Here is a 26,286-nt window from a genome sequence, read left to right on the forward strand (position 1 = left end):
TCCAGCTATTAAAATGTATAAAATTCCACCTACCCTCTTTTGCAAGATGAGTAAGTAATTTTATATAATGAAACCTCATTCAGTAGTCATAGCAGAATGAATATACAAGTCTGTGTTGTTAGTGTGCAATGTTTCAGTATTAATGTATAGCAGGAAATGTATGAAAGAGTGTAAATGTTATCAAGTCTAGTAGCAGTTTTTGTTTGAGTATTTGAAAGAAAGAAACTCACACAATATTTACTAAAACAGATGTGTGACACTCAAATACCGAAAGCTAATCATAAATCCGCATCAGTACATTTAAATTCAGTGTCTGTAGTGTGTATAGTCCGGGATGGCCTGGATGGTGTTCATCCAGCAGTAAATCTGCACTCCCTTTGGCATACTATACTATTTTTAAGACAGTGCCCTGGAGTGTATTTAAACTGTTTTTTACTAGGTAACTGAAACATGGGCGACAAACAGGATGACAGTGAAAGCAGCGCAGGGTCGTCTTCCAACAACTGCCAGGAACGGATGATTGACAGCACACTTTACTACATTTTACTGGAGAAATGAAATCATCTGAAGAACACAGTATCTAGAGATTTAGTAGGGTTTTGGGTTAAACAGATAAACCACTTTAGGTATATTGCATTAATATAATGAAATTTCAAATAACTCTAAGTTTCTGTTTCCATTTCTTGCACACAATAAAGCCTTTGTTCTATTACTTCCGCCCTACAGTGATTACGTAACTTTGGCGCCTCGGAAACACCGTTTTCTTTCCCTTTAAAACGACAAAAACATGTAATAACATAAACAGATTCTTCAGCGCGGGAAAAGAGCCATCTGCTCATCCGCAATGTAAAAAAAAAATTAACCGCCCTTCGCTCCCATTGGCTAACACGTGGGCCACAATCGCTTTCATTGGCTAGTCTTGATGTCAATCTGCGAGAGCGCGCATCAGGTGTTTAAATCTCATTGGACAAAAGCTTTTCGGCCAATTAGTGTGCACAGAGCCCTTCGCGTCTCCTACTGGTCTGGAGAATGGCTAGGTAGAGCCATATGACTGCTGCCATTCGCTTCTTTTGACACGTGGGGTTCGATGCCTGCAGTGGATTGGAGGATGCACTGCTCAGGCGCGATTTTGCAACGCGGGACAACGCTCCTGTGGGCGCACACAGGTCAATTGAGACGACCTGCTGCGACAAGAAGGAAAGAAACCGCAGTCTTCACATATTCCTGCAACTTTTGTAGTTACTTTATAGCAGAGAGCGGATCAGAGATTTTTTTCTTCTTCTTGTACTCTTTGGAAATGAAGGAAGTATTTACTCCAGATTAAGAAGGCAAACTATTTATTACACTTGCTCGTTTATCTTGTTGAAAAAAAAAAAGTTTTGCGGCTTTTGCATCAAACACCGGGATTTTGACACTCAAACGATGGCTGAGAGCAAGCACCCTCACGTTATTTTCTGCAATGACTCGCCTAAAAGAGTTTTGGTGTCCGTCATCAAGACCACTCCGATTAAACCCAGGAAAGCAGAGGCCATAACTCCGACAAGCCCCGGCTTTAGCGACTTTATGGTCTACCCGTGGAAGTGGGGAGAGAACGCCCACAATGTAACCCTGAGCCCGGGCTCAGGGAGTGGAGCCGCGTCCCCTACCGGGACACAGACGGCCAGGGAAGCGGACACAGCTCCTTCACCTGAGCAGATCAAGGTAAACCCCTTATATAAAAGTTTGTCTTGATACTCTTTAAAAAGTGGCATGGCCGGATGTCGTATGGATGTCTGAGCGCAACCTAAAAGCAGAAAGTATTTTTTAACTATTTTAATACTTTAATATTGTTACTGCAGAGACTGCTGACAACAGTGTAATACGCCTAAAAGAGCATTTGCAACTTAATTCATTGATATGTTGAAGAACCTCCAGAGCAGGTCTGAAAGGATATAGCATGTGTATAACAGGCGCAATAACCCATACATAGTTATCACAGCAGAACAGCACGATCAGAATGAACACCTTTTTCTTGTAAAGTTATATATTCTCTTGAAATGTGATTACTTAAAACAGAGTCGGCCTCAATATGGCGTCATATAGAGTCATTTAAAAAACGCCCGCGCATTAGGGTGTGACTCCGTGGATTTTAAACCCCAGTTCCTGAATCTGGAGCAGCTGCTCCAATATGACGTGTAGTCGCGCGCCAAAAATGTAACCGGATGTGAATTAGCTCACAGTGTAACACGTGAGCTAATTAAATGAAGTCAGACTGGCACGTTGATACATTGTATGAAATGCAATAAATGAGTATTTTATGTGAATTATGTGTTAAGTGTATTAGATTATGAAGCAGTGAAAACAGTTTGTCCTTGGTTTGGCATATTATACCCTGCTTTGTCTCAAAGCTGTTGCACCATAGGTGTTCATTCATCCAGAGTCCTTTGATAAGTCTGATAGGGCCAGAGCAATGATTCTGCGTGTTCTCGCTGTCAGGATGGTATCCGCAGAGGCCGGCCACGGGCGGACACAGTCCGGGAGCTGATAAGCGAGGGGGAGACTTCATCCAGCCGTATCCGTTGTAACATCTGCAACCGAGTGTTTCCCAGAGAGAAGTCTCTCCAGGCCCATAAGAGGACACACACAGGTGAGAGAAGTCTGCTGACCCATTATAAATTGCTTTAATACATGTGCTTTACCTGTCACGGTACAAAACATGAAACCATGTGGTCCCTGTACTGAATTTAAAAGCATTGTCTAGTAATTACTAAAGTATTAAGTAACCACAGTTTTTCCACTAACTAACCCACCCCCTCCTCAATTTCCCAACTTGTGGGATGAATAAAGTATATCTTATCTTGTTCCACCCCAGGTGAGAGGCCTTATCTGTGTGACTACCCAAACTGTGGGAAGGCATTTGTCCAGAGTGGACAGCTGAAGACCCACCAGCGCCTGCACACTGGGGAAAAACCCTTTGTTTGCTCTGAGAAAGGTGGGTGTGAAACGTAGATTTTTTATTTTTATTTTTTAGAAAAGACCATGCAGTTAGCCTTTTAAAATGTATTATCACAAACAGCAAACTGAAAGTTTTCACCTTTAGTGTCTTCAAGGTACTTTCCATTAAGATGAAATGTGGTTTATTTACTATGACTGACTAGAGCCTTAAACTAATACTTGGAAAGTACCTGGGAAATGAAACTGACTGTGTAACAGTCTGCTGTAATTTCATGTACTAACCCTAAAAATCATTACTGTTGCTTTGTGACTTATAAAAAGTCATATTTGAGTAAACATCATTACTCATTAATTTATTAATAGTAATCCATTCTAAGAAGACTGAAGCACTGTTTATAACAGTAGTGAACCACAAATGTTGTGCACTACACATTTTAACTATGTAAAAATGACAAAAACCTCCAGTCATTTTCTGCAGTTATTCAGACTTGATGCTTCCTCTGCAGGATGTGGCAATCGGTTTACACATGCTAACCGACACTGCCCCAAGCATCCTTTCTCCCGTCTGAAGAGGGAAGAACCAAAGGAGGGTCTGGGGAAGGCTCAGTCTGTGGATAACAAGGCTGTGGCAGAGTGGCTGGCAAAGTAAGTGAAAGTAGGCTCATATGTACAAAAGCAGGACCGTGAGGAAGATTTGCACATTTAAATAGCTTTTTTTTTTGTTTGTTTTGTTTACATTGTATGGTAATGTGCTCTTTGTCATTGCAGGTACTGGCGAACCCGTGAGCAGCGTGCCCCTACAACCACCAAGGTGAAGCCACAGGGCAAGGCTAGAGGGCAGGACCAGGAGCAGCAGGATCCAATGGAGTTTCTCCAGTCTGATGAAGAGAACGGGGAAGAAGAGACCGCAGAGGAGGAGAAGAGCACCCAGGGAGGAGCAGCCAAGCGCCGCCTCCAGGAGCAACGAGAGCGACTCCACGGCGCTCTGGCGCTCATCGAGCTGGCTAACAACCTGTCTCCCTGAACGAACACCCATCCCTCTTCCTCATCCCGGACTCCCAATTCCCTGCCCTCGTATCTCTATCCCAGTCCGCCTTCCTGTTACATGTGCTGTCGCTAAAATTCTTCCTACAATGCAGATCAACAAGTAGTTTAGTTTTTTTCCTGTAAAGTTGTGAAAACAGACTTTGTAAAAGAGCTGGATTGGCTTGAGATCAGTGTTACACAGGTATCTGTTCCCACACACATTATCAGGAAGGCACAAGCTAAAGCACCTTATTCAGCTTCAATTTTATCCTTTTTAGGCTGCTATAATTGTAGATTTGACAATATGAAGAATGTCTTTCTTTCTTCTGTCTTCTAAAGGCAAAGAAAGATACCTATCATGTTTTGGTTTTGTTTGCACTTTGGTAACAAGTTTTTTTTTTTTAAGTATATTGTGAGTGTAAGAGTGTGTATGACTGTATATATGGATTAAGCTCAGATGGACGGAATGATACAGGGTGTGGTCAGCCATAGGAAATGTTGAGTTCAACTGTCAGATGGCGTCTCACCATGTTCCCAGGTTTCATCTCTGGTGCTATAAGCACAATTTCACTGCCACTGATGACAGCAGTGGCAGTAGAAATGGACTGAGAAAGGTTCAGCTAGTTTTTTGCCTCACAGGTACAACTTTATTTAAGGGCAAAGGTGGACAAGAGGGAAGTCAGGGAAGATGGAAAAGTCTGACATTATATGACACGGGCCATTTTTATATGTGTGATCATTGCAACCCTAATCCGCAGGTCTGACCAGGTACAAGCTCTTAAAAAAAAAATTCAAATTTTTACAGTTGACGCTTGTCTAAATATATACATGTAACTATTTTCTCAACAGTAACAGACAAGCATAACACTCGTTTTCTAAATACAGTCTACCAAATTCTACAGTGTTCAAAGGTTCCAAGTAGTTTTTAAACACAGGAAAACATTTAGATTTTGTGGTTTTCCTCGTAACAAGTTTGCGAAACCAAAAAGTGTTTTCAACTAGGTGGGAGATGTTTTACAATGCGTGTCAGTCACCTTTTATATTAAAAGCTGGCTGACTAGTTTTGATATGGGAACAGTACCATAGTAGTGGGTGGCAGTTTTTTTTATGTATGTATCTCATTACAAGTCATTTTTTCCATGTTTGATTAACTCATAAAAGGGAAATATTGCAACACAAAATGTCCCACGATTGTAAAACATACATTTGGGAAACTCATTGGTTTTTATGAAGTACTTGGAGCCCCCATCAAGTCTTGGATTAAGTTTGCAATGCACTGAATATTAGGTTGCCTTGCCCAGAAGAAATGGCACTTGTTTATCATAAACTGATGTGTAGTGGATTTTTTTGTTTTTTTCCCCTGAAGCAACACTACATCTCTTAACACTGTAAGAAGCCTTTCACAAGTGCCCTGCCTCTGTTTAGGGGAAACCTGCACCAGAAAGCCGTCACTCAAGAAGTCAAGCGAATTTGAATTTTGTTTTTTTTAAGTAATGGTGAAACTGGAAGCCAAGTGGATTGTTGATAATCAGTAAACCAAATGATTTATTCTAGCCAATTAGAATGTACCTGGAAGCATTTTACCCTTTGTTTATATTTCAGTTTGAGAAAGATTAAGGCATTTAATATATACATGTAGTTTTAGAATATCGAGTGCACAATTTACAGAGAGCTTTGAAATTTTAATTTGTAGTTTCAGTTTTCCCCACTGCTAACATCCTCCATCAGTTTTCATATTTAAGTGTGTAGGGCGATCCTGCTTGCTTGGTAGATATACTACATGTTTTAAAGTACAAATTTTCTCTCACAGGCTGTCCACACTGTTCTGTCATTGTTGATCTTCAATAAACATTCACTGAACCTGATCCAGGATTTACCCCTTCCTTGTCCATTTGTTCATTGTGTAAAAGTATAATGAAATAGACGGAACCTGGAATATATTTGGAAAGCATTTTATTGATTTTATTTTTTTGCTTATTAATGCACATAAGTGCTGAAGTAATATCATGCTCCAATATGGAGCAGATCAGCGCCACCAAGTGGTGAAATCCCTTTAGACCTTAGAGTACTTTCCTGCTGATTCCTCGGAGATCTGAAGCTTCAGCTTTTGTGCTCCTGTGTCACTTCCAGATGGTTTCTTGTTGAAGGTCATATATGAGTACATTAGTCCACCTGACATACTGAAAACCAAAAAGATAAAATGTTCAAGGAAACAAAATCTGCAGACTAAACTATATTTATCAGAGAATGCCTAATCTTCACTTTCAATCAATATTTTGCTCTAGATTAAAATCCTTCCCAAGCCAGATTCCAATCTGCTGTTCTTATTCAACATAGCATACTGTTTGACTTTTTGAAGAAATATGGCCTCTTATAGAGTCACGCTTAACTCTGTAGTCAGGAACAGAAAATAGCATTTAAGTCTTATTACTCACCAAATGCTGAGGCCTAGGAAATTAGTCCAAGAGAACAGGTAGTCTCCACCTACAAACATGCCAATATAGGCCACTGCAATATTCTGAGGAAAAGGTGAAATTTTGTTCACTTTAGTATCATTGTGTTGGAAATAAGGAAAAAAAACAACAACTATCTAAGTAAATCCCTCCACCTGTCCATCACCATGGGTCAAGAAAAAAGGAGGAAATTTTTTGCTGTGGATTTCAGTCAACAATTTTTCAAAGAACTCTTAATATTTGGATTTTGTACAATAAAAAAAACAAACTAATATCAGTGTGCTCTTACCTTTACTGCCCCAACTACTGTGGTTGTAAGTGCTGAGTTATAATGGCTGCAGAGGACGATGGAATACATCAGCACAAACCTAAAGAAAATTAGGACAAAAGCAAAACAGCTTTGAACAGCAATCTAACATCTGGGCCATTCCATCGTCAACTCAACACCCTCAGATTCAACAACGTTTTTATTTGTGCAAATATTTTAGTGTGTTTAATAAAGGTTAACGAAATTCTGCCTTCACACTATGAATACTTTCCAAGTTATAGGCCCTCAAAATATACGGAAGGGTGGGTAGAACATATGCCCTTTCAACTTAGTCTCTTTTTTAGCTACAATCATACCATATTCACCCCCTAGCCATCTCCGCTTCTGTGTCAGAATAATTTTCATCACATCCTAGTTATCTTTGATCAATTTTATATAGAATGACCGACTCAAGGAAGTTTGATTTCTACAATAACTGAACAGTTTGGACTGGATTATAGTGACATACCCCATTAAGCATGAAATAAGGAAACAAAAGACAAATGTGCCTTTCACCCAGTCTTCAAATGTGACTGCCTGTGGATCAAAACATAAAGGGTGGTAACAGAATACAGTTTCTGGCACAGAAAACCAAAAAACAACAATAAATAGCGATAATGCACCTGATCACAGTTTACCTTGTGTAAATCTCCAGTAAACGCACTTGCCAAGACAGTAGGAATGACAATTATTAATGCATTGTAAAACAGGACCCCATACTTCCCAAGACCCTTGACAAAAAGGAGGAAAACAAATGTAAACAGCAAACACTGTTATGCAATAGGGACATTTCAAAGTATTGAGAACGTTAACATTTTACTCCTGTGAGGCACATGCGTCATTAGATGCTCGCATCACTATGCATTAAAAAAAAAAAAGGTTAAAAAATGTGCAAATCCCACGATTCTGCTTTTAGATATAAAGACGCTGCTAGTGTGGAGCTGCCATGATCAAAGGATATTCGTGAACGACACTAAAACCTTCTGTTTTGTTGTTTAAAAAGATAATGCTCAGCTTTCTTTTCTAATATTCTTCTTCTTTCAGCTGTTACCTTGGGGTTACCACAGCAGATCATCTACCTCCACTCCTAGCATCCTCCGTTGTCACATCAACCCTCTGCATATCCTTCTTTACTACATCCATGAATTTTCTCTGGGGTCTTCATCTTTTCCTTCTGCCTAGCAGCTCCATCTTCAGCATCCTTTGTCCAGATAAATCCACCCTCCTCCCCCCCATGTCTAAACAATTTCAGCCTTGCTTCTTTAACTTGGTTTGCACACTGCTCAGCCTGAGCTGTCCCACCTGTAGCTCCAACTCTGACACAAATCACACCTGACACGTGTCTCCACCCAATCCACTCTGCCTGCACACTCTCCTTCACTGTGCATTGCTTTGGATGGTTGTGCCCCCATTTTTCTTGGCAGCACAGCTGTGCAGTAAAATTGTTTTTTGTTTTTTTTCTTCAAACAACACCTGGACAGAGATATATCTACTAAGGCAGCAATGCTCAAATTGTCTCTGTTTTTCTACGGAACAGGAAATCCTACCTTATCACCAAGTTTCTTCTTGGTGTACACTCCACTGGCAGCAGTGAATGCATCATTAAGCAGGATGAATGTATAGCCCTCCACATCAAAGGCCAGGTCTGAACTATAGGAGACAATAGAGATGGAGGTAAAGTCTACTTTGTTGTTGCAGTTCATGGAGAAATACAATTACAAAAGTAATTTAAATAAAAACAAAAAGCAAAACTATACCTTGCAGCAATCATAGCACCAAATACTATGGTTACAACACTGTACACAAGACGCTTTGGAAATGTTTTTCTGAAAATGGAGATAAAGAAGACAAAACAGGCATACATTAATGGGCACTTCCATTGTTAAATCTTTTTTTTTTTTTTTTAAATCTCACATCCTACACTGAAAGCTCTCACATTGTTTAACTCCATTAACAAATCCATTAGAAACCTCTTCAAGTAAAGTACTTTAAGAAATTTCAGACCAAATCAGATGAGATAAGGCCCTAGAGTGCTTCAAGGCTCAAACAGTAATACATAGTTAGAATAATTCCTTACCTTAGTATATACGCTTCCAAGATCATTGTCATCAATATAGTGAATTTCCGCAAAACTGTAAACATGGGTAAACTGTAACAGATAACACCGTTTCGGGAAGACTGCATAAATGAGTACTGAGAAAATCTTAACTAAATTTAAGGACTAAATGTGATGCAAATGAACTGGTAAAAACCTGAGTTTTTTGGTGCTTGCCAGGCCTGTAACATGGTTCCCAACGTACAGCAAAGGGAGGGGGAAAATCTGGGCATAACAAACAAAAAGATTTATAGATCACAAAATACATTAAAAAAAAGAATAAATAGAGATATGATAATGGGGTGAGGGTGCTTACTTTTAAGAGAACATTCTTGTCGAAATCTTGAAACTGCACCGTTTTGCTCTTTTTGGCCGCATAAAGAACAATAACAGTGGTGATCATCTGAAAGGACAATAAAATGAGTTTGTATTTGTTTATTATTAGTGGAGTGTGGGTGGGAGGTATTCACACCTGGACAACATACCTGTCCAATTCCCAGACACAAGTAGGAGGGAAATCTGCAAAGTCAACACACAAAAAGCAGAACTCTTAAATATAACTCGACAACAGAGAATAAGCTATTATTACAAGCTTCCTTTATCTGTGAACTTAACAATTTTTTTTTGCTTCCGTTCTTCGACTATGAATAAATTAGTGATATCCCTACAAAGCGACACCTACCTGAAAGTTGTCAACACGGTTTTGTTCACTACGGTAATAAGAAACGAACTTCCGGCATAAAACAGTGCAGAGAGGAGCTTGAGCAAAGCGGAGTGTTCCGCAGTTTCTTCACAGGGTTCCAAAGACATAGTTACATACTGCGAATGAAGCTTTTAGCGTTTAAAATTAGGCTTGAGTTGATTCTGGTCGAGTGGCGACTTTCGTTCAGCTGCCCTTTCGTGTCCACAAGTCGTAAATGGCCACATAGCAAAAGAAAGGGTAGGCGGTCTTTTACAACTATTACATAATTCAGGAGATGGGTCGAGCTGAAGCCAAATTGTTTCGCCTGTCTTTAAAATGTCAAGCACATTTTCACTTAATAGGAAACGAAAAGAAAAGCACACTGTTACAAAATAAAGCGCAGACGTTCCAAATAGTTTACATGAGTTTTTATAGATGAAATGTAAACAGTTTAGGGAGAAAAAAAGAGGAAGACTCGGTAACCACACTATAACACAAAGTTAGTTAAACACCAGAAATACCAGTCTGTCCAGTTAAGAAACATAAAGCAACGTGAATCAGTTTCACCTGATTTGGAGCAAATTAAAGTGAGAACAGGTGCACTGGAGCGGCAACAAGGACCCCCCTTTAGGACAGGGACACACCATTATCACCGTTGATTTTAATCAGGCAAACCTCCAGTCTTTCCTGCCTACATTCTAACACAATGTAAGATGTATGACAACAGGGGGAAGCATTTACACACAGGCAACATAAGAGAGCCACACAGCTCCCAGACCTAGACCAGTCTGACCATCTCTCTCTTCTCCACTCACCTGAGCTGAAAAGGGGGATCAGGTCAGCTCTGCACTACCTGGGAGTGCTCAGGAGGAACAAAATCTTTGAGAAGCTGCTGGTGACCTTCTATCGTTCAGCCATTGAGAGCATCTTTACATATGTGGTTCACTCACTGCACCCAGGCTCAGTGGAAGAGGCTTCAGAGGTCACCTGTTTGAGTTGCTGTCCTCTAGGGGGCGCTACAGGTCCGTCCAAACCACGATTAACAGTCTCAGAAACACATTTTCTTTTCACAAGCCATTACTGTACAAATTTCACATCAGTACTTCTCACATCACACATCACTACACATGTGTATATGGTGGTACTTTTGGATTTGTTTTCATTGTTATTTATTCTAAATGCTGCTACAAAGGAGCAGCTTCTAATCTTTTTGAACATCTGATATTTAATGTCAACAAAGGACTCTGATTCTGATTTTGAACAGGCAGGCGATGCCCACTGGTTATTTTTGTTTTTATTATTGTCCTCGTCATGGCTTTGCATGGCCAGCAAAGTTAGTCCAGCTCCTCTAGGATGCTACATCCATACATTCTACTGCAACAAGGTTTGCTGTGTCCCCCAGTGCAATCTTAAGACTGTGAAGGAGATACCAGGAGACCGACTGCTGCACAAGAAGCTGGACAGGAACATAGTAGGGCATCGACCTAGCAGCTGGACCTAGCCAAAAAGTTACTGCCAAATATTGAATTTGCTTTTTATTTATAATGTTGTTATTTATATTGGTAAATAATATTCAGCATGATTTATCCAGGATAAAATAAAGAAATTACCTGTTTTGTCATACGTATCCTCACAAATCTGCACTATTTGATCTACTCTGCATTCTACATCATAATCGATCCAATCCTTTTGGGCAACTTGAAATATATTTGTAGAGCTGTTCTATGTTATATTTGTTGCAATTTCTGCTGCCCTCTTGGACACATCACTGTATATAAAAATGCATTTTAAATATAAATGAGACCTTTTACCTGAATAAATAAAAGACATGTCCTTTGCCAAAAACTGATTGTGGGCAGCATCTAGCAGAGATATCGTTTCTGGCTCAAAATTATTTTGGTACCATTCATGTGATATATGTTTGAGGGATTATAGGTCAACAAGTCATTCACAATAGCTTAAATACCAACAACTCATTTTTATATACTTTTTAACAAATACCAGTATTTACTTCTTGACAGATGATCACTTTGTGGCACAACAGCCTTTTCTGTTCAAGGAGGAACAGAAGCAGTGCTGCCAGAGTCTTACAAATCACCCCCAGTGAGCTACTTGTGAGCATCTTTATGACTCTTTTTGAGACATCAGGAAAAAGTCCTGATAGCTTTAATTGGGACCTGTGCTCATAGCCCAACACCAACACAGGTAAAACTGATTCACAATGTGTCAAAGTGGACAGATGGCTGTGTGTTGTACTACAGTACAAGTATACATACTTGTAAAAAATGGCCCCAAAACAGGGCTTAGTGTATTACAAAACACAAGAACATTTTGATTTTTAATTGTAATAGACCAAATTCAACATACCATTGTTGGTACACAAAAGCTTATTTTCCCTTTTATGCAAAATTGTACCTTAAAGAGGTTTATTTCAATACATTGTACTATGAAGACAATTTCAGGTCTGCATATTATTGAACAAGAGTTCTCTTTAATCTACAAATATAGATTTATCTCTGGTGTCAGCTGATCTTAACTCATTCACTGCCAGCCATTTTCAAATCAGGTAACTCCCCACTGCTCATTCACTGCCATTGACGTCTATAGACGTCAATGGCAGTGAATGAGTTAAAATAATGCCAGGCTGCCTTGTGTTTGGTTATATACCTGTATATATGTATATTTAATGTACTCTGCGTTTCTCTTTTTTTCTCAGGCTAATGTGCTCTGATTACATATAAAGAAATCTAAGATAAGCAGCCTAAATGTACATTATATGGCATTGTCAGCGAAGCTTTTCTCTTACGTGTTTATTCTTTTTTTTTTTTTTTTTTGAAGTAGGGACATTGATTGTGAATACATGTTATTCACTGTATAACTTAATAGATAAATTACACATAATTGTGCGGCACTTTGGTTCTCAGCTCTAGGCTGAAACCTGCCTGATCTCTGCCAAGTTAAACATTACCAGACAAAAAGTGGTTATCATGCTTCAGTAGGCAAGTAAGCAAAGCTCTTATTTCTGGAAGTGTCTACTGGACTGTGCTGCACCCATAAATGTACTGTTTTGTGTATTTGAACATATTTTCCCACAGTGAGCAGTGGGACTGTTTTTGCTGTTAGCAGCAGGTGTGTATGGACAAGTTTTTCTGAGATATTAAAGTGTTGATACCAAGACAAGAGAATAGTTTGCTTGAGACAACTGAATATTAAATAGATTGGTTCTTACATACAGCTTGCCTCCTTTACTCATTCACATCCGTTCACACAAGAACATTTTTCTATGCCTTTTTTTCTATGTGTGCTTTCTATTTAACCTTCAAACACATTCACACCCAAATGAATGCATCTGTGAGTAACTTGAGATTGGCCCAAGAGGATTTGGCCTGCAAACTGGGAGCAGTCATGCATCAAACCACCTATTTCCTGTTCTACCTCCTGAGCTACAAAAAAATATGGGTATATTGTGTACATTGTCCATATGCAGAAGAAATGTGAGATGCCTTATCTTGCTAGCTTGGTATAGGAAGTAAATTAAAGATATGATAATTGTCTGTTGACACGTTTCTGAATATACTTGCTTTGGCAAACATGCATACCTGAATTCCTGCAGTTGAGCAGTCTATGGAAAAATCCCTATGAGTGTTTCCACAAGATGGTGCTGTAGCATCAGGCTCATGTTTGACGGTGACAGGGAAACTCTTGTAATGATTGGCAGCTGTTCACAAAATCAGTTTGTACCTTTACTTCACTCTCAGCAGAAAAGTTACAAGTGCAGGTCTGCTTTGTTATAAATCTCTCCTTTAAAAGCCCTTCTCATCATTTTCACTTCACAATAAACAAAACTGATCCCTTTTCGAAGACCTTTTCCACATAGTTCCTGTTCCTCTTAAACGGGATGAATCAATGCTTTATGACAGTTTTGAGTGCTGATGAATGCGTGCCTGGAGAACAATGACATGGGATTAAATTGTGGGCAGAAGTTCAACTGTGCGAAGCTGTGACATGTTTTTGTGTATGTGTGTGTGTCTGTGTGTGTGGGGGGGTTAAGTTTACCTATACTCTCATCTGACACCGTGTTTTTCCTCTTTGAACTTTAATAAACTCTTTCTCTTGTTATTTAACTGTATAACTATGATAAAATAAAATAAAACTTCTACTCAGTGGAAACTTTCTTCATAATTAGAATAACCACCACTGGAGAAACCTGCTTTGACTTGAATACACTCATATGGGAAAGTATTTATGAATGTTTCTGATCCTTTGTGACTCGAGGCAGTCAATAAAACCGTAATTTGCCGGAGGCTCTCTTCCATTTTAAATGACTTGCTTACAGTTACGGTCATAACAGGTTCATCAGTTGGGTATTAACATAAGTGACTCTGACTTGATAACTCATATAATGGACCAATGACGAATCCTGTTAAAAAGCAAGGAGCTTAAAATGTGGTGAGCCAAGAAACTTAATTAAAAATTAACTGTGAACCTGCCAAAGTTAATAACAGAAATACGTTAACACGGGATGCCTGCATGGTGGGTGATGGTTAAACAGGAATCTTTAGTAGAATAAATGGCAAACATTTTATTTAAATCTAACAGACTGTGCACATTTTGTGTGATCAACTGAAATAAACAAAAGTGACAAAGAGTTTGAGCCACAATGTACCACCAAAGAAGCAGGTGTCCCACAGGTGTACGACTGGATTACCACTGTGAAGGCCCAGCATATGACTCACATCCCTTTTTGTTCTGACATCGTTCAGTGATTTCCAACAATGAAGTAACTAGCATTCTCAAAGACACCAGTCACCCTAAGATAGATTTATATCAGATGATAAAGATGATCAGTCAAAAGAGCTTTGCATTGCTTTTGTGGTGTCACACACTTCTACTCATCCTTGGTGGGGTGTGGAGCTACAGCAGGTGTGGTGCATGAACAGGTGAAAAATAAACAACTTTGCCAATGCCACTGTGATGACATGTATTTATGTAGGATTTACATTTAAATCCTTCTTATTGTTATGGAGTGATTAAAACATTAGGGAGCGGGATTAACTTTTCTCAGCTTCTGAAGTGAAAGAAAAAGTGTCTGAGAATCTCTGTTCTAAACAACAACAGTGACGAAGCTGCCCCGAACCCTAACGGCAAAATGACCCACACAGCATAATCCCACATGACACGGATCGAGACTCAGCCTTCTGTATGCTTCACTGTAAAAACAAAGATTGCAATTAAAAGTACAGGTCTAAGCAGCAATGAGCAACATAGGATCAGAAGCTCAATTTATTTTTTCATAGTTATACAGTTAAATAACAAGAAAAAGAAGCTTTATGACAAAAAAAGGCAAATAAATATAAATTTTAAAAAAGTCTACTTTTTTAATAGTTAAAAAATTACCTTTTGATTATCTTGACCTTTTTTTTATTAAAAAAGGAGGGAAAAAACGGAGAGGGGGACAGCTTTAAGCTAGATAGTGTAAGTATGGATAACAAGCCAGGGCTATGAAGTCGTGAGAAAAGGAAAACACATGTTTATCTACACAGGTTTTTCATCTCAGCAGACTGATGCAGCCTCATTGTGCAGTCTTTTTAAGAGAGCTCTCACCTTCCAGAGGACCTTATTCTTTTCTCCCATATCAGTGGCATTGACTTGATTTGCTACAATGATGGACTCCATAATCCTGAAGAATCTGTCTTGACTTATCGAATTGGCTATAACTACAGCCCAGTCTGAAGATCAATATGCTGAAAATTGTTTCCAGCTCCAGAATTTTACCAATTTTACCAATGTAATACCATAAAATGACAAATGCCAAGGTTACACATTGATTTGAATGCATAATGGGTGGTGGGTAAAATCACTGCTCAGCTTACGGCAAAGTTGGGATGTCTTCCGAGCTCTCACCTTCCCACTCTAATGTCTGGCTCTCCTCCACCTCATCCGTGACACCTATAAGTATGACTCTTCTTCTGCAATTTAAATTCTTTCTGGCCTGTTCAGCCCTTCGTGAAGGGACATTGGGAGTTGGTGAGTGCAGCTGCCCACAACAAAGGTCACTGAATGAAAGTTTTGTTTGGAAAGAATTAAAGTTACTGTACATTTCTGAAAACCCTCTGAAGCTAAGAATCTCAGAAGAAACTGTTTGATTTGTATGAAGGGAAAAATAATAACTGCAAAAAAGCCAGTGTTGTCTGTTAGTCAAACCCCCACAGATGTGGCGTGACTAGAAAGCACAGGAGGTCCTTTCAACAGTATAGTAGGACCTAAATAGATCGCCTACATTTTGCTTTACATAGAGGTCTCAGAGTCATGACCAGCACAGGGGACAATAATTAATTGCTGGATCTTAGAATAATCATCAGTTTCCTTTTTAGTTTCTTTCAGGCTTTCAACGGTCATTTTCACAGCTTAACAACACAACACACGACATGAAAAACATTCGTAAGGTTTTTTGTGTGTGTTTATTTAAGTAAAATCCAGGACAAGAAAAGTTTTTTTTAAAAAAGCACTTGTGCGTGAAGAAGCTCCTCAGGCAAACGAAGAGAGCTTAATGTAATTATACTTTCCCACCTAACAGTGTTTTTGTTCTTCACTGTATGGAATGTACTCAAATAAATCAAACAAGCTTACTCATCCATTCTCAGAAGTTTCACAGCCTTTACTGTGACAGCTTCTTTTCAGCGGATTTGTGTGGACAGAGGTGGTAACAGGATCTGAGCACTATTAGGGGATAAGATCGAACAAGTCCCCAGTATACATAAAGAAACTAGACTTTCTAGCATTACACAGACTTACAAAACTCTTCGTCTTGAGCCGAACCTTATATCTTTTTATTTTGCTTATTGGTGGCAAATATAAAGCCATGTCTTTTGTTTTAAAGTTATCTTGAGCAATAGTTCTCTGGGCTTTCTGAAGGTCTTTCAGAGTTTTTCTTTGGACATTTCTTTTTCAGTCATTTTCATTCCAGTCCTTATAACTTTCAACGATTTCAGGGGAATGCTTTTTGACTTTGTTGAACCACTTAACAATGACATGTGAATCATCCAAGCACAAAAATGCACTTAACTCATTTCTTTAGTTTAATCTATGAAACATTCTAAAGCTATACAGTGTGGCATAAAATAGTATTTTTGCACCAATAAGGTGATTCTTAAGGAGCTATTAACTGAAACCATATCTTGTCATGATGTGCAGCGTAAAAAATTGGAGGAAAAAAATTGGCAAAAGTTTTATTTTAATCCCTCATGCAATACCACCCAGAAAGCATTTGATTGGTAATGGCTTAATTTTTCACTTTGACAATGATCCCAAACACACTGCTAGCACAGTAAAAGCTTACCTGGATAGAAAAACACACAATGAAACACTATTATTAAATGGTAAATGGCCTGTATTTGTATAGCGCTTTACTTAGTGCCTAAGGACCCCAAAGTGCTTTACACGTTCAGTCATCCACCCATTCACACACACATTCACACACTGGTGATGGTAAGCTACATTGTAGCCACAGCCACCCTGGTGCGCACTGACAGAGGCCTCCCTACATAATGACTGCGTCATTATGGGATCAGTGTGAGATCAGCTTGACCTAGAATGAAACAAAAGGCAGCAAACATCCAACAGCTGTTCCTGAAGACTACTTAAGTTACAAGAAAGCTTGCCCCAAATAGGCGAAATACATTTTTGACAACACTCTTGCTCAACTGAAAAAAATTGTCTCAGTTATCAGTACTGTGCAAAAGTTTTAGTCAGGTGAGGAAAAAATGCTGAAAGCAAAGAATGCTTTCAAAAATGGAAGTGTTGCTCATTTATTTTCATCAATCAACAAAATGCAGTGAATCTAAATCAAATCAATATTTGGTGTGACCACCTTTTGCCTTCAAAACAGCATCAGTTCTTCTAGGTACACTTGCACACAGTTTTTGAAGGAACTCGGCTGGTAGGTTGTTCCAAACATCTTGGAGAACAAACCACAGATCTTCTGTGGATGTAGGCTTCCTCACATCCTTCTGTCTCTTTATGTAATCCCAGACACACTTGATGATGTTGAGATCAGGGCTCTGTGGAGGCTATGCTATCACGTCCAGTAGTTCTTGTTCTACTTCACACTGAAGATAGTTCTTAATGACTTTGTCTGTGTGTTGAGGCTAATTGTCCTCCTGCAAGAACACATTTGGGGCCACTAAGCAATCATTTATATCTCTGAAAACATTCCCTGAACACTCAAAGCTCTTTATAGAGCTTGCGTCATTCACCCATTCACACCCATTCATACAAGAACTTTTTCTTTACAGTTTGGAAGATATTGAGATATTAAAATTTGCAAGAAGAGTGGAACATGAATGACAATTCACTGACTCAGAAACATAGGTGTCTGAACTGAAGCCACAACAATCTATCAAATTTTGATTGTGACAGAGTTCGTTTATGTATTTAAGGAAGATTTGCGTGACACCAAACCAGCTTTGAGCTTGTCAGCACAGGGAAACACTATTACTAATGTCTGGTGCCAGAAAAGCAACAGACTGGCAGCAGATTCATGTAGTCATGGGGGCTGTTTATTCATTGATGAATGTACTTGCCTCTAGGGGATAAATCAGGGTTTCTTATCTGAGGATAACACTGAACCGAAAAAAAGTCTTCCTTCTTTCCAGTAAGGACTTGGAGTTTCATTTCTAACAGCATTCTTAGACACTTGTTCTTCCATCCATTCATCCATTCGCTTATCCTTTTCAGGATCGCGGGGGGCACTGGAGCTGTCATAGGGCGAGAGGCAGGGTACTCCCTGGACAGGTCGCCAGTCTATCGCAGGGCTAACACACAGGGACAGACAACCATTCACACTCACATTCACACCTAGTGGCAATTTGGATTATCCAATTAACCTATCCCCACAAGCTGCATGTCTTTGGACGGTGGGAGGAAGCCGGAGTACCCGGAGAGAACCCACACAAACACGGGGAGAACATGCAAACTCCACACAGAAAGACCCCGGCCTGATGGTGGAATTGAACTCAGGACCTTCTTGCTGTGCGGCAACAGTGCTAACCACCGTGCCACCATGCTGCTGTTATTTTGATCGTGACACGTTTCTGAAATGACTGAACATTGTTGCCCAGCAGCAACTTTGTTATCATAATGTGTCTATGCTGGTTGGCTGAACTATGGCTGGACCACTGACCACTCTTTCAGGTGCAGACAAAATAGAATAAAAGAATGATATGAATCACAGTTTAAAGTTTTTTTTTAATTCTTAATGTATAAACATTTTTACAGGCTATGGCACACACTATTACATGCTGTAGAGTAGTATCTGTTAATTTTACGTTGTAATAGTAGTACTAGTGGTAATAATATCATCACATTAATGCGTTAACACAAGAAGTACCACTGCAGGCAGTTGAGATGGGCTCAACTCAAACCAGTTCATGTAGTTTCATTTTTAATAATGCATAAAATGTAATGACACATTTTCTTAATATAAAGTGTCAGTATATGAAACCACAGTTGTACCCCTAAAAAGTACTTGAGTAAATGCAGTGTTGCTTTGTAACAGAGTTACAGTAGATAGCTTTTTAAGATCAAAAGAAAAGCAACAACAACAACCAAGCATGATGATGTATATCATATAACATCATATGTGAGAAACATGATACCCAGACATTTGGAGAAGTACGTTTTTTGTTCCACTCTTCTTCTCTTTCAATAGCTCCTCCAGGTATGGCTTCAGTCTCGGATCAACACACAGTGGCCTTTTGAAGCCTTTTACAAACACCCTGTGGGTCCACATAGAAACATAAATACATTTCAGTTTAACATAACAGTGCAAATGCAGTAACCCTAAGCAAAAATGAAGGAAAACTGCCTCTGGATAAAGTTTCTTTATTGGTGTTTATTTTTTACATTAAATTTTCATTTTATATGATGAATGCATGATGTTATAAGTAAATCATAACAAAACAAAATTACTGTCAATAATTCTCAAAACCTTCCTTTACCAATCATGTAATAACTACAATATTACCTGTAACCTTTTGGCACACTTAAGTAAACAAACACTTACACAAGTGCTCTGATGTCACAGGCACCGATTTCCTGCATCTCCCATCTCTGAATGTTCTTCAGCATATATCGTTTGATTTTTTTGTTTGCTGTCATGCAGCATCTTGGGATGCCAGCTGTAATGTGAGATTAAGACCAAATTTAAGAATTTTAAAAAGTATAAAACTAACATAATATAAAAAAATAAAAGAAAAAGACATTTGCTAGAGAATAATTGTGTGTCCATTCTAACAGGTCTCCAAAAAACACACAAACAAAAATATTTACAGTATTGCACTTTTATAAAAAGTTTATATATGTCTAATTTTTGTATTTTTAGCATCCTAAAACCAAACAGGGCTAGGTTTTTTGTTTTGTGCAATAGTCTTTGTGGTTAAACTGATCAAATAAGTCAGCTTAAAGTTAACTTTCTAAAACATATTTTTACTGGAATAATTTTATGCTTTAAAACAGCTGGATGAAGAAAAAACTGAAAAAACCCTCCAAAAACCAGCTGTGCTAAAATGCACATGCATCATCATCTTGTTTAAATCCCAGGAGGAATGTAGAGTCATTGCAATTTTCTCAGAAAAAATCTTTAAATGTGAACTTCTTATTTAGGACCTGAAGTATAATCGGTACAGTGCCAGTGCTCTCTTGGTTTCAGCATGTGTGTTTGCTCTGAGTGTCCTTACCTTCAGTGGAGGTGATGGCCAAGGCGCACAGACAAACAATCAAAAAGACAATTTTCACATCCATGATGGCAGAGCAAGTGTGGGGAGGCAACATGCCCTTGATGTTTAAATACTGACAACAAAGCGTACATGTGCATCCACCCACCAACTGTCAGAAGGGAGTGTGTGAGCATGTGCTTTAACCAGTAAGAAGCTCTTTGAATGAAACACGATGCCTAAACATTAAAAACAGTAATAGTAATATAAATATCAAAAGGTTATTAAATGACTGCCATACTTAATTAAAAAATGTAATGAAGTGTTCCGTTCACTTTCAGCCCGATGTCTTGTTTAAATTGTTAGTGCTGTCAGTTACTGGAGTGCTTGACTCAGACTCTAACAGGCTCTAACAGGTCCAGTAACCACTCTTCAAACAGAATCCTATTGAACTGATGTGTATGGAATGAAAACACAAGTAGAGCCAACAGTCACGAAAGAACAATTGTCACTTTTAATACATCTTACTCTTTTTCTTTTCTTTTCTGTGAAAACGTAGAGTCACAATCCCAACAGCATTTTTAGGTAGCTCAAATATTCAAATTACATTTTCACTTGGTCAATTTTTTCTTAAATGTCCAATGTTACTAAAAGCTATTTGCAGTATTTGGTCTTTTCTCATTGCTTTAATATTAGTGAGTGGAAGTTACTGAGTTTTTTGCTTTAGCCACAAAGAAACATTTACTTAACAAAGACTTTGGTGTCTACATTGCTTTTCTCTGTACTTTTATGGTTTTGTTTATCATTAGAGTTCTGGTGTTTGGGGGATTATTTAGACCCTTTCAGTTTGAAGTTGCCCGTCCTACCCAGTGTTTCCTATTGCGTAAAGTTGTCTTGTATTGCTTGTTCTAACTGTATTTGTTGCTTCCTGGTTTATTTTGACACCAGTTATTTTCCGTGTCTTGCATCCAGATTCATTAGGTTAATTGTCTTCAGCTGTGTTTTCACCTGTTTCCCATTTCCTTCATAACCTCGTGTGTTTATATTGTATGAGTCTCCCTCTGTCCACTGTTGCCTTTGTTTTGTGCTTTTTTAATACTTTAAAGTATTCCACATTAAAGCTGCACTTCAAGTTTATTTGGGTCCATATCCTGCCCATTAAACTTTTGATGTTGCTGCGTATCTGAAATGATTGAATATCATCAGCTTTGTTATCATAATATCTCTCTGCTAGTTTCACTATGGCTGGACAATCTTGACTGCTCTTTGCATGTGTTGATAAAGTAAAAGAAAAAATACAGCACACCTCGCTGTGACATTTTATTAATTCTGTTTGTATATATGCAGTAGAACAAGATATACCTGGAGGACTGAACAGTTTAAAAATGGATACAATGCTACAAAAATACACAATGAAATGCCCGAGAATGATATGTGTCAATGCTGGATTCTATGTTACAAACCATCACTATAAATGTCTTAACTTGTAAGCTGTAGTCTTACAGGCAGCTGAGATGGAGACAAATCTAACTGACTCGTGTACCTTTAGTAATAGCAATTCGTGAAAAGTGATGGCATCTATATGGTATTTGGGTAAAACATCAGAATATAAAATAATAGTATTACCTCTAAAATGTACCTGAGTACATGCAAAGTTTCTTAACAACAGAGTTACAGTAGCAGATAGCTGCCTTTAAGATCAAAATAAAAGAAAACAATTACACGAAGGCTCTTGAAACTCTTGAAAACACCAGATGATATGAAGATTTCTGGAGAAGAGAGTTTCTGTTCCACACCCTACGGTCTTTTTATCTTCATCCTCTTCAGTCTTCGGAGCTCACTAGGATGAGCACATATTGGCTTTTCATAGCCCTTTAGGTAAAGCCTGTGGATGCACAAGAAAACACGATTATGTTTCAGTTTAAGATAATAACACAAATATTTATGTAACTCCGAGTAAGATCAAATAGAGATAGAATCTGGTGACAAAGTTTATTTCTTGATCAGTCTTGATCATTATAAAATTCATACAGTAGAGATTATCAGTGCATGTTATGTTATCGATGATCATGTGATGATCAAAATGACCCGTAACCTGTGGTTAAACTAATCGGATGAGTAATTTTAACACTTACACAAGTGCTTTGATTTCACATTCGCCGCTGCTTTTCTGCATCTCCCATCTTTTAACGTTCATCAGTGTCCGTGGCCGGATTTTGTGCTTTGTATGTAAGCAGCATTTTGGAATTCCAGCTGTAATGTGAGATTAAAACCAAAATATGGAAATTACATTATGTTTTCTTTGATTAAAAAACATATATAGAGATCATTTTCTTCCATGATAGTTACTCTGAGGATGTGCGTCCTTACTAACATTGCTCCAAAAAGAAACAAAAAAAACCCCTTAGTCTAAACATTCATGTTTTTACAGACCAGTTACCGATGTCTACTTTTTTCCCGAGAGCAGAGCGCGTTTTTTGGAACACCATGAAACAGAACAGAGCTCAGCATTTTGTATTGTGCAATGGTGGTTGTGGTTAAACTGAGCAGATGAGTCAGCTCAACGTTAACATGCTGAAACAAATTTTTATTGGATTTTTTATTGGAATAATTTCAGGCCAAAACAGACAACTGTATTCATCTTATCTTGACTTCAACATTAATGTGCTTGCCACACACATGCCCTTTTCTCTCAAAACAGCTTTAAATGTGAGCTCATTTATTTATTTAGGATGTACCTGGTGTATGATCTGTGAAGCGCCAGTACTCTCTTGGTTTTTGCATGTGTGTTTGCTCTGAGTGTTCTTACCTTCACTGGAGGTGATGGCCAAAATGCACAGACAAACAATCACAAGGACAACTTTCACATCCATGATGGCAGAGCAAGTTTGGGGAGGAAACGTGTCCTTGGTGTTTAAATACTGACACATACTGTATCTGCGCACCCACCCACCAACACTGAGACGTGTATGAACATGTACTTTAACCAGTCAGTAGCTCTTTGAAAAAATCATGTTGCCAAAATCATAACAGTGATAAAGGTAAATATAAAGTTTATTTTTTATGCTTTATAAAAATTCATCTTACTTTCACCTTTACCTCTGTGCTTAAACTATCAGTGAACAGCAGGCTAATGTATTGTCCACAAGTTCAGACATGTGTAATAACGATTATTTAAACAGAATCTGACTCATGGAAATTGAATTAGAGAAAATGAATGCCACACAAAGACATAAGAAAGAATATGGGTCACTTTTAAAAGGTTAAAAGGAATGTCATGCACCTTTTTCTTTTTTGGAGAACTAGACAGCAGCAGTGACATGCAGGAACGGGTCTGGGCCAGACATAGCTCAAGGCCCCTGCGGCACCTTTAGAACAGCTCAACTAAGTGAGCTATAGTAACACACCACAGTGTGTGGTTGGTGTTTTTCTTCTTCTTCTTCTTCTTCTTCTTCTTCTTCTTCTTCTTCTTCTTCTTCTTCTTCTTCTTCTTCTTCTTTAACATTTTATCAAATACCTCTAGTATGTGGAAACTATTTGGAGTAGGTCATATTTTTCCAGCGCTTCAATATAAGTGAATAGCAGAGGCCAGTTTCCTTTTTAAAGGGATTTCCTGCAACCAACATTTATGAAAGACACTTCCCGAAATGACTGAATGTGGTTGGCAAAAGCAGCTTTGCTACCATGATGCAATTTTATTTAAGCTTAACATGGAAGCTACTTGTCACAAAAGGTCGTGACACCAGGTAGTACAAGATTTTTGATTTGACTTCCTGACACAACCTTGTCTCTAGTTGGAACTGAACCAGCAGCCCTTCTTTTGCCAAGCAACTGTGTTAACTACTACACTATCAAGCTGCGTGCTGGTAGTCTAATGATGGCTTGATGATCATAACTACTATATATTTGCAGATTAATAGAAAACAAAGTAAAAGAAAAATAGACATCACACTTTACAGTGTTTTAAAAAACATCTATTTGCATCAGCGCAGTGGTACAAGATATAGTTGCATCATTAAACAGTTCAAAAAGTTTTAGTACACTGTAAAAAAATACTCCATTACTTCACATTCTATTACATGCAAACCTATGTTTTTTCTTACATACAGCATAATACACTTAAAGTAGCAACTCAGAAGTAGGATGGTGTCTGTCAATGTAAAACTAAAATATAGTAGCAGAAGTAATGTGATATTACTGTACTAATGCCTTAACATGTAAGCAATGTTGCTGCAGGCAGCTGAGGTGGAACTAAATGATAATTATTACATAATAAAAACTCTGAAAAACACCTTTTGTGGGAAACATGACACACGAACATCTGGAGAAGACGTTTCTTTCGCTCCTTGTCCTAGGAAGGACGTCGGCGCGCCATCTGGTCCTTTATTTTCAGAATGGTCTTCAGTTTTGGCTTCACATTGGGATGAGCACATACTGGCTTTTTGAAGTTCTTTACATACAGTCTGTGGATGCACAAGGAAAAGCAATTAAATACAAATATTAATGTAACCTGAAGTAAAAGGTATTAGCTTACAGTTTGATTCCGGATCATTATTTAACTGAAACTGTGCAGCTGAGGATTGCATGATTACATGAATTATGGATCATGTAATAACTACAAAATTACCTGTAACCTTTTAGAAAATTAGTTTTCAACACTTACACAAGTGCTTGGATGTCACAGGCACTGTTGCTTTCCTGCATCTCCCATCTTTGAACGTTCATCAGTATTCGTGGCCGGATGTCACTCTTTGTATTTATGCAGCATTTTGGAATTCCAGCTGTAAGGTGAGATTATAACCAAATGTAATGTATGTTTTTATGGAGCCTCATAAAACTGAACAGGATTAAACATTTCATGTCATGTAACAGTGGTCATTGTTAAACAGATAAGAAGCATTATACAAAATGTCTTTAAAAACACTGTATGAACACTAAAATTATTGAAAAAACAGACAAGTGTTTTCATCATTTCTAAACTTTAGGAGGAATGTGGTAATCACACACCTGCACACATAAAGAGCTCTAAGTGTCAATTTATTTACTTATTTTGGATGCACCTGATGTATAAATCAGTGCATATTCAGTCCAAATGTCTCCTTGATTTTGCCAAATGTATTTGGCCTGAGTGTCCTTACCTTCACTGGAGGTGATGGCCAAAGTGCACAGACAAACAATCACAAACCCAACTTTCACATCCATGATGGCAGAGCAAGTGTGGGGAGGTAACGTGTCTTTGGTGTTTAAATACTTACACAGAGGTCCTGCACATGCCTGTGCACACACCTACGAAGATCCAGAGAAGCACATGTGAACATCTGCTAGCGTCTCTTTGAATGGAACTCGGTAATTAAAATGCATTGAAAGGGTATTAGTATAGTATTGGTATTAGTAAAGTATTTACGAAAAGAAAAGTTACTTTCGTTTCCAGCTTAACTCTTTGTTCAAACAGTCAGTGCTCATAAATACAGGTATGATGCGCCAAGGCAGGCTCTGACAGGTTTAATCACCACTCTTTGAACAGAATCTTACTTGACTGATTGATATGAAATTTAAAAAAAATGGACGACACACCCAGAGTCAACATTCAATACAGTTCACTGCTAAAGGTCAAATTAGAACACAAAGAACGTCAGATTTCAGTCTTTTCAGGGATATTTTCCAAGTCTGGGGACAAATTAGGATGTGCGATTAGCGCAAAGCTCGGTAATAACATTTAATAACTGTTTAATTTTGTTGTTAAGAGTTCAAGTGGCACTTTGAAGTACTGATCATGCAGGAAACTTGACACTTTTTACCCTTTAATGAATGCGCATGAGCAAGATTGTGTCGATGAACTCAGCTTTTGGGCACACAAATAAATAAATAAATAAATAATGCACGGTTAAGTCATTTTAAAAGTGTCGTCCTGTTTTCCAACCTCTTTAGAGCCAAGGTTCATTGTGTACCCAGGTGTGGTTTTCAACTCTTACGTGTTGTGCAATTTAACTGAGCGTGCAAGCATACAGTATAATTACTGAGAAAAAAAAAAAGAAAAACATGCTGAAAGGAATTCTTCTGGTTGCACCAATGTCAAT

At 38.4% G+C, this 26,286-nt stretch overlaps 3 protein-coding genes across 6 annotated transcripts; 1 reads left to right on the plus strand and 2 right to left on the minus strand.

The window, feature by feature from the left end:
* The first annotated feature begins 1,055 nt into the window (after nt 1-1,055).
* znf367 (zinc finger protein 367) lies at nt 1,056-5,302 on the plus strand. Its single transcript, XM_005919033.3, has 5 exons — nt 1,056-1,701; nt 2,476-2,626; nt 2,852-2,971; nt 3,441-3,579; nt 3,703-5,302. Exons 1-5 carry the CDS (start codon nt 1,423-1,425, stop codon nt 3,956-3,958), a joined length of 945 nt encoding a protein of 314 aa, XP_005919095.1. The 5' UTR covers nt 1,056-1,422; the 3' UTR covers nt 3,959-5,302.
* Nucleotides 5,303-5,898: 596 nt separating this feature from the next.
* slc35d2 (solute carrier family 35 member D2) lies at nt 5,899-10,431 on the minus strand. 3 transcript variants are annotated; one of them, XM_005919035.3, is made up of 12 exons: nt 10,313-10,431; nt 9,301-9,334; nt 9,132-9,218; nt 8,973-9,040; nt 8,798-8,869; nt 8,478-8,546; nt 8,268-8,370; nt 7,359-7,451; nt 7,190-7,257; nt 6,703-6,781; nt 6,396-6,478; nt 5,899-6,140 (listed from the first exon to the last, which is right to left on the minus strand). In XM_005919035.3, exons 3-12 carry the CDS (start codon nt 9,216-9,218, stop codon nt 6,014-6,016), a joined length of 849 nt encoding a protein of 282 aa, XP_005919097.1. In that variant the 5' UTR covers nt 9,301-9,334; nt 10,313-10,431; the 3' UTR covers nt 5,899-6,013. The 3 variants fall into 3 exon arrangements, with proteins under 3 accessions (XP_005919097.1, XP_042075440.1, XP_005919096.1); XM_042219506.1 differs by lacking the exon at nt 10,313-10,431 and adding an exon at nt 10,065-10,159; XM_005919034.3 differs by lacking the exon at nt 10,313-10,431 and adding an exon at nt 9,498-10,007.
* Nucleotides 10,432-21,834: 11,403 nt separating this feature from the next.
* Nucleotides 21,835-25,456, minus strand: ccl27a (chemokine (C-C motif) ligand 27a). Of its 2 annotated transcripts, XM_042219507.1 has the most exons (4): nt 25,348-25,456; nt 24,873-24,990; nt 23,019-24,672; nt 22,406-22,462 (listed from the first exon to the last, which is right to left on the minus strand). In XM_042219507.1, exons 1-3 carry the CDS (start codon nt 25,409-25,411, stop codon nt 24,561-24,563), a joined length of 294 nt encoding a protein of 97 aa, XP_042075441.1. In that variant the 5' UTR covers nt 25,412-25,456; the 3' UTR covers nt 22,406-22,462; nt 23,019-24,560. The 2 variants fall into 2 exon arrangements, 1 of the variants encoding a protein (XP_042075441.1); XR_006054260.1 differs by lacking the exons at nt 24,873-24,990; nt 25,348-25,456 and adding an exon at nt 21,835-22,094 and having other exon boundaries at nt 22,345-22,462; nt 23,019-23,149.
* Nucleotides 25,457-26,286: the final 830 nt, after the last annotated feature.

Source organism: Haplochromis burtoni, unplaced genomic scaffold (assembly GCF_018398535.1).
Source record: "Haplochromis burtoni strain Fernald_Lab_line unplaced genomic scaffold, NCSU_Asbu1 Contig_34, whole genome shotgun sequence".
NCBI lineage: Eukaryota > Metazoa > Chordata > Actinopteri > Cichliformes > Cichlidae > Haplochromis > Haplochromis burtoni.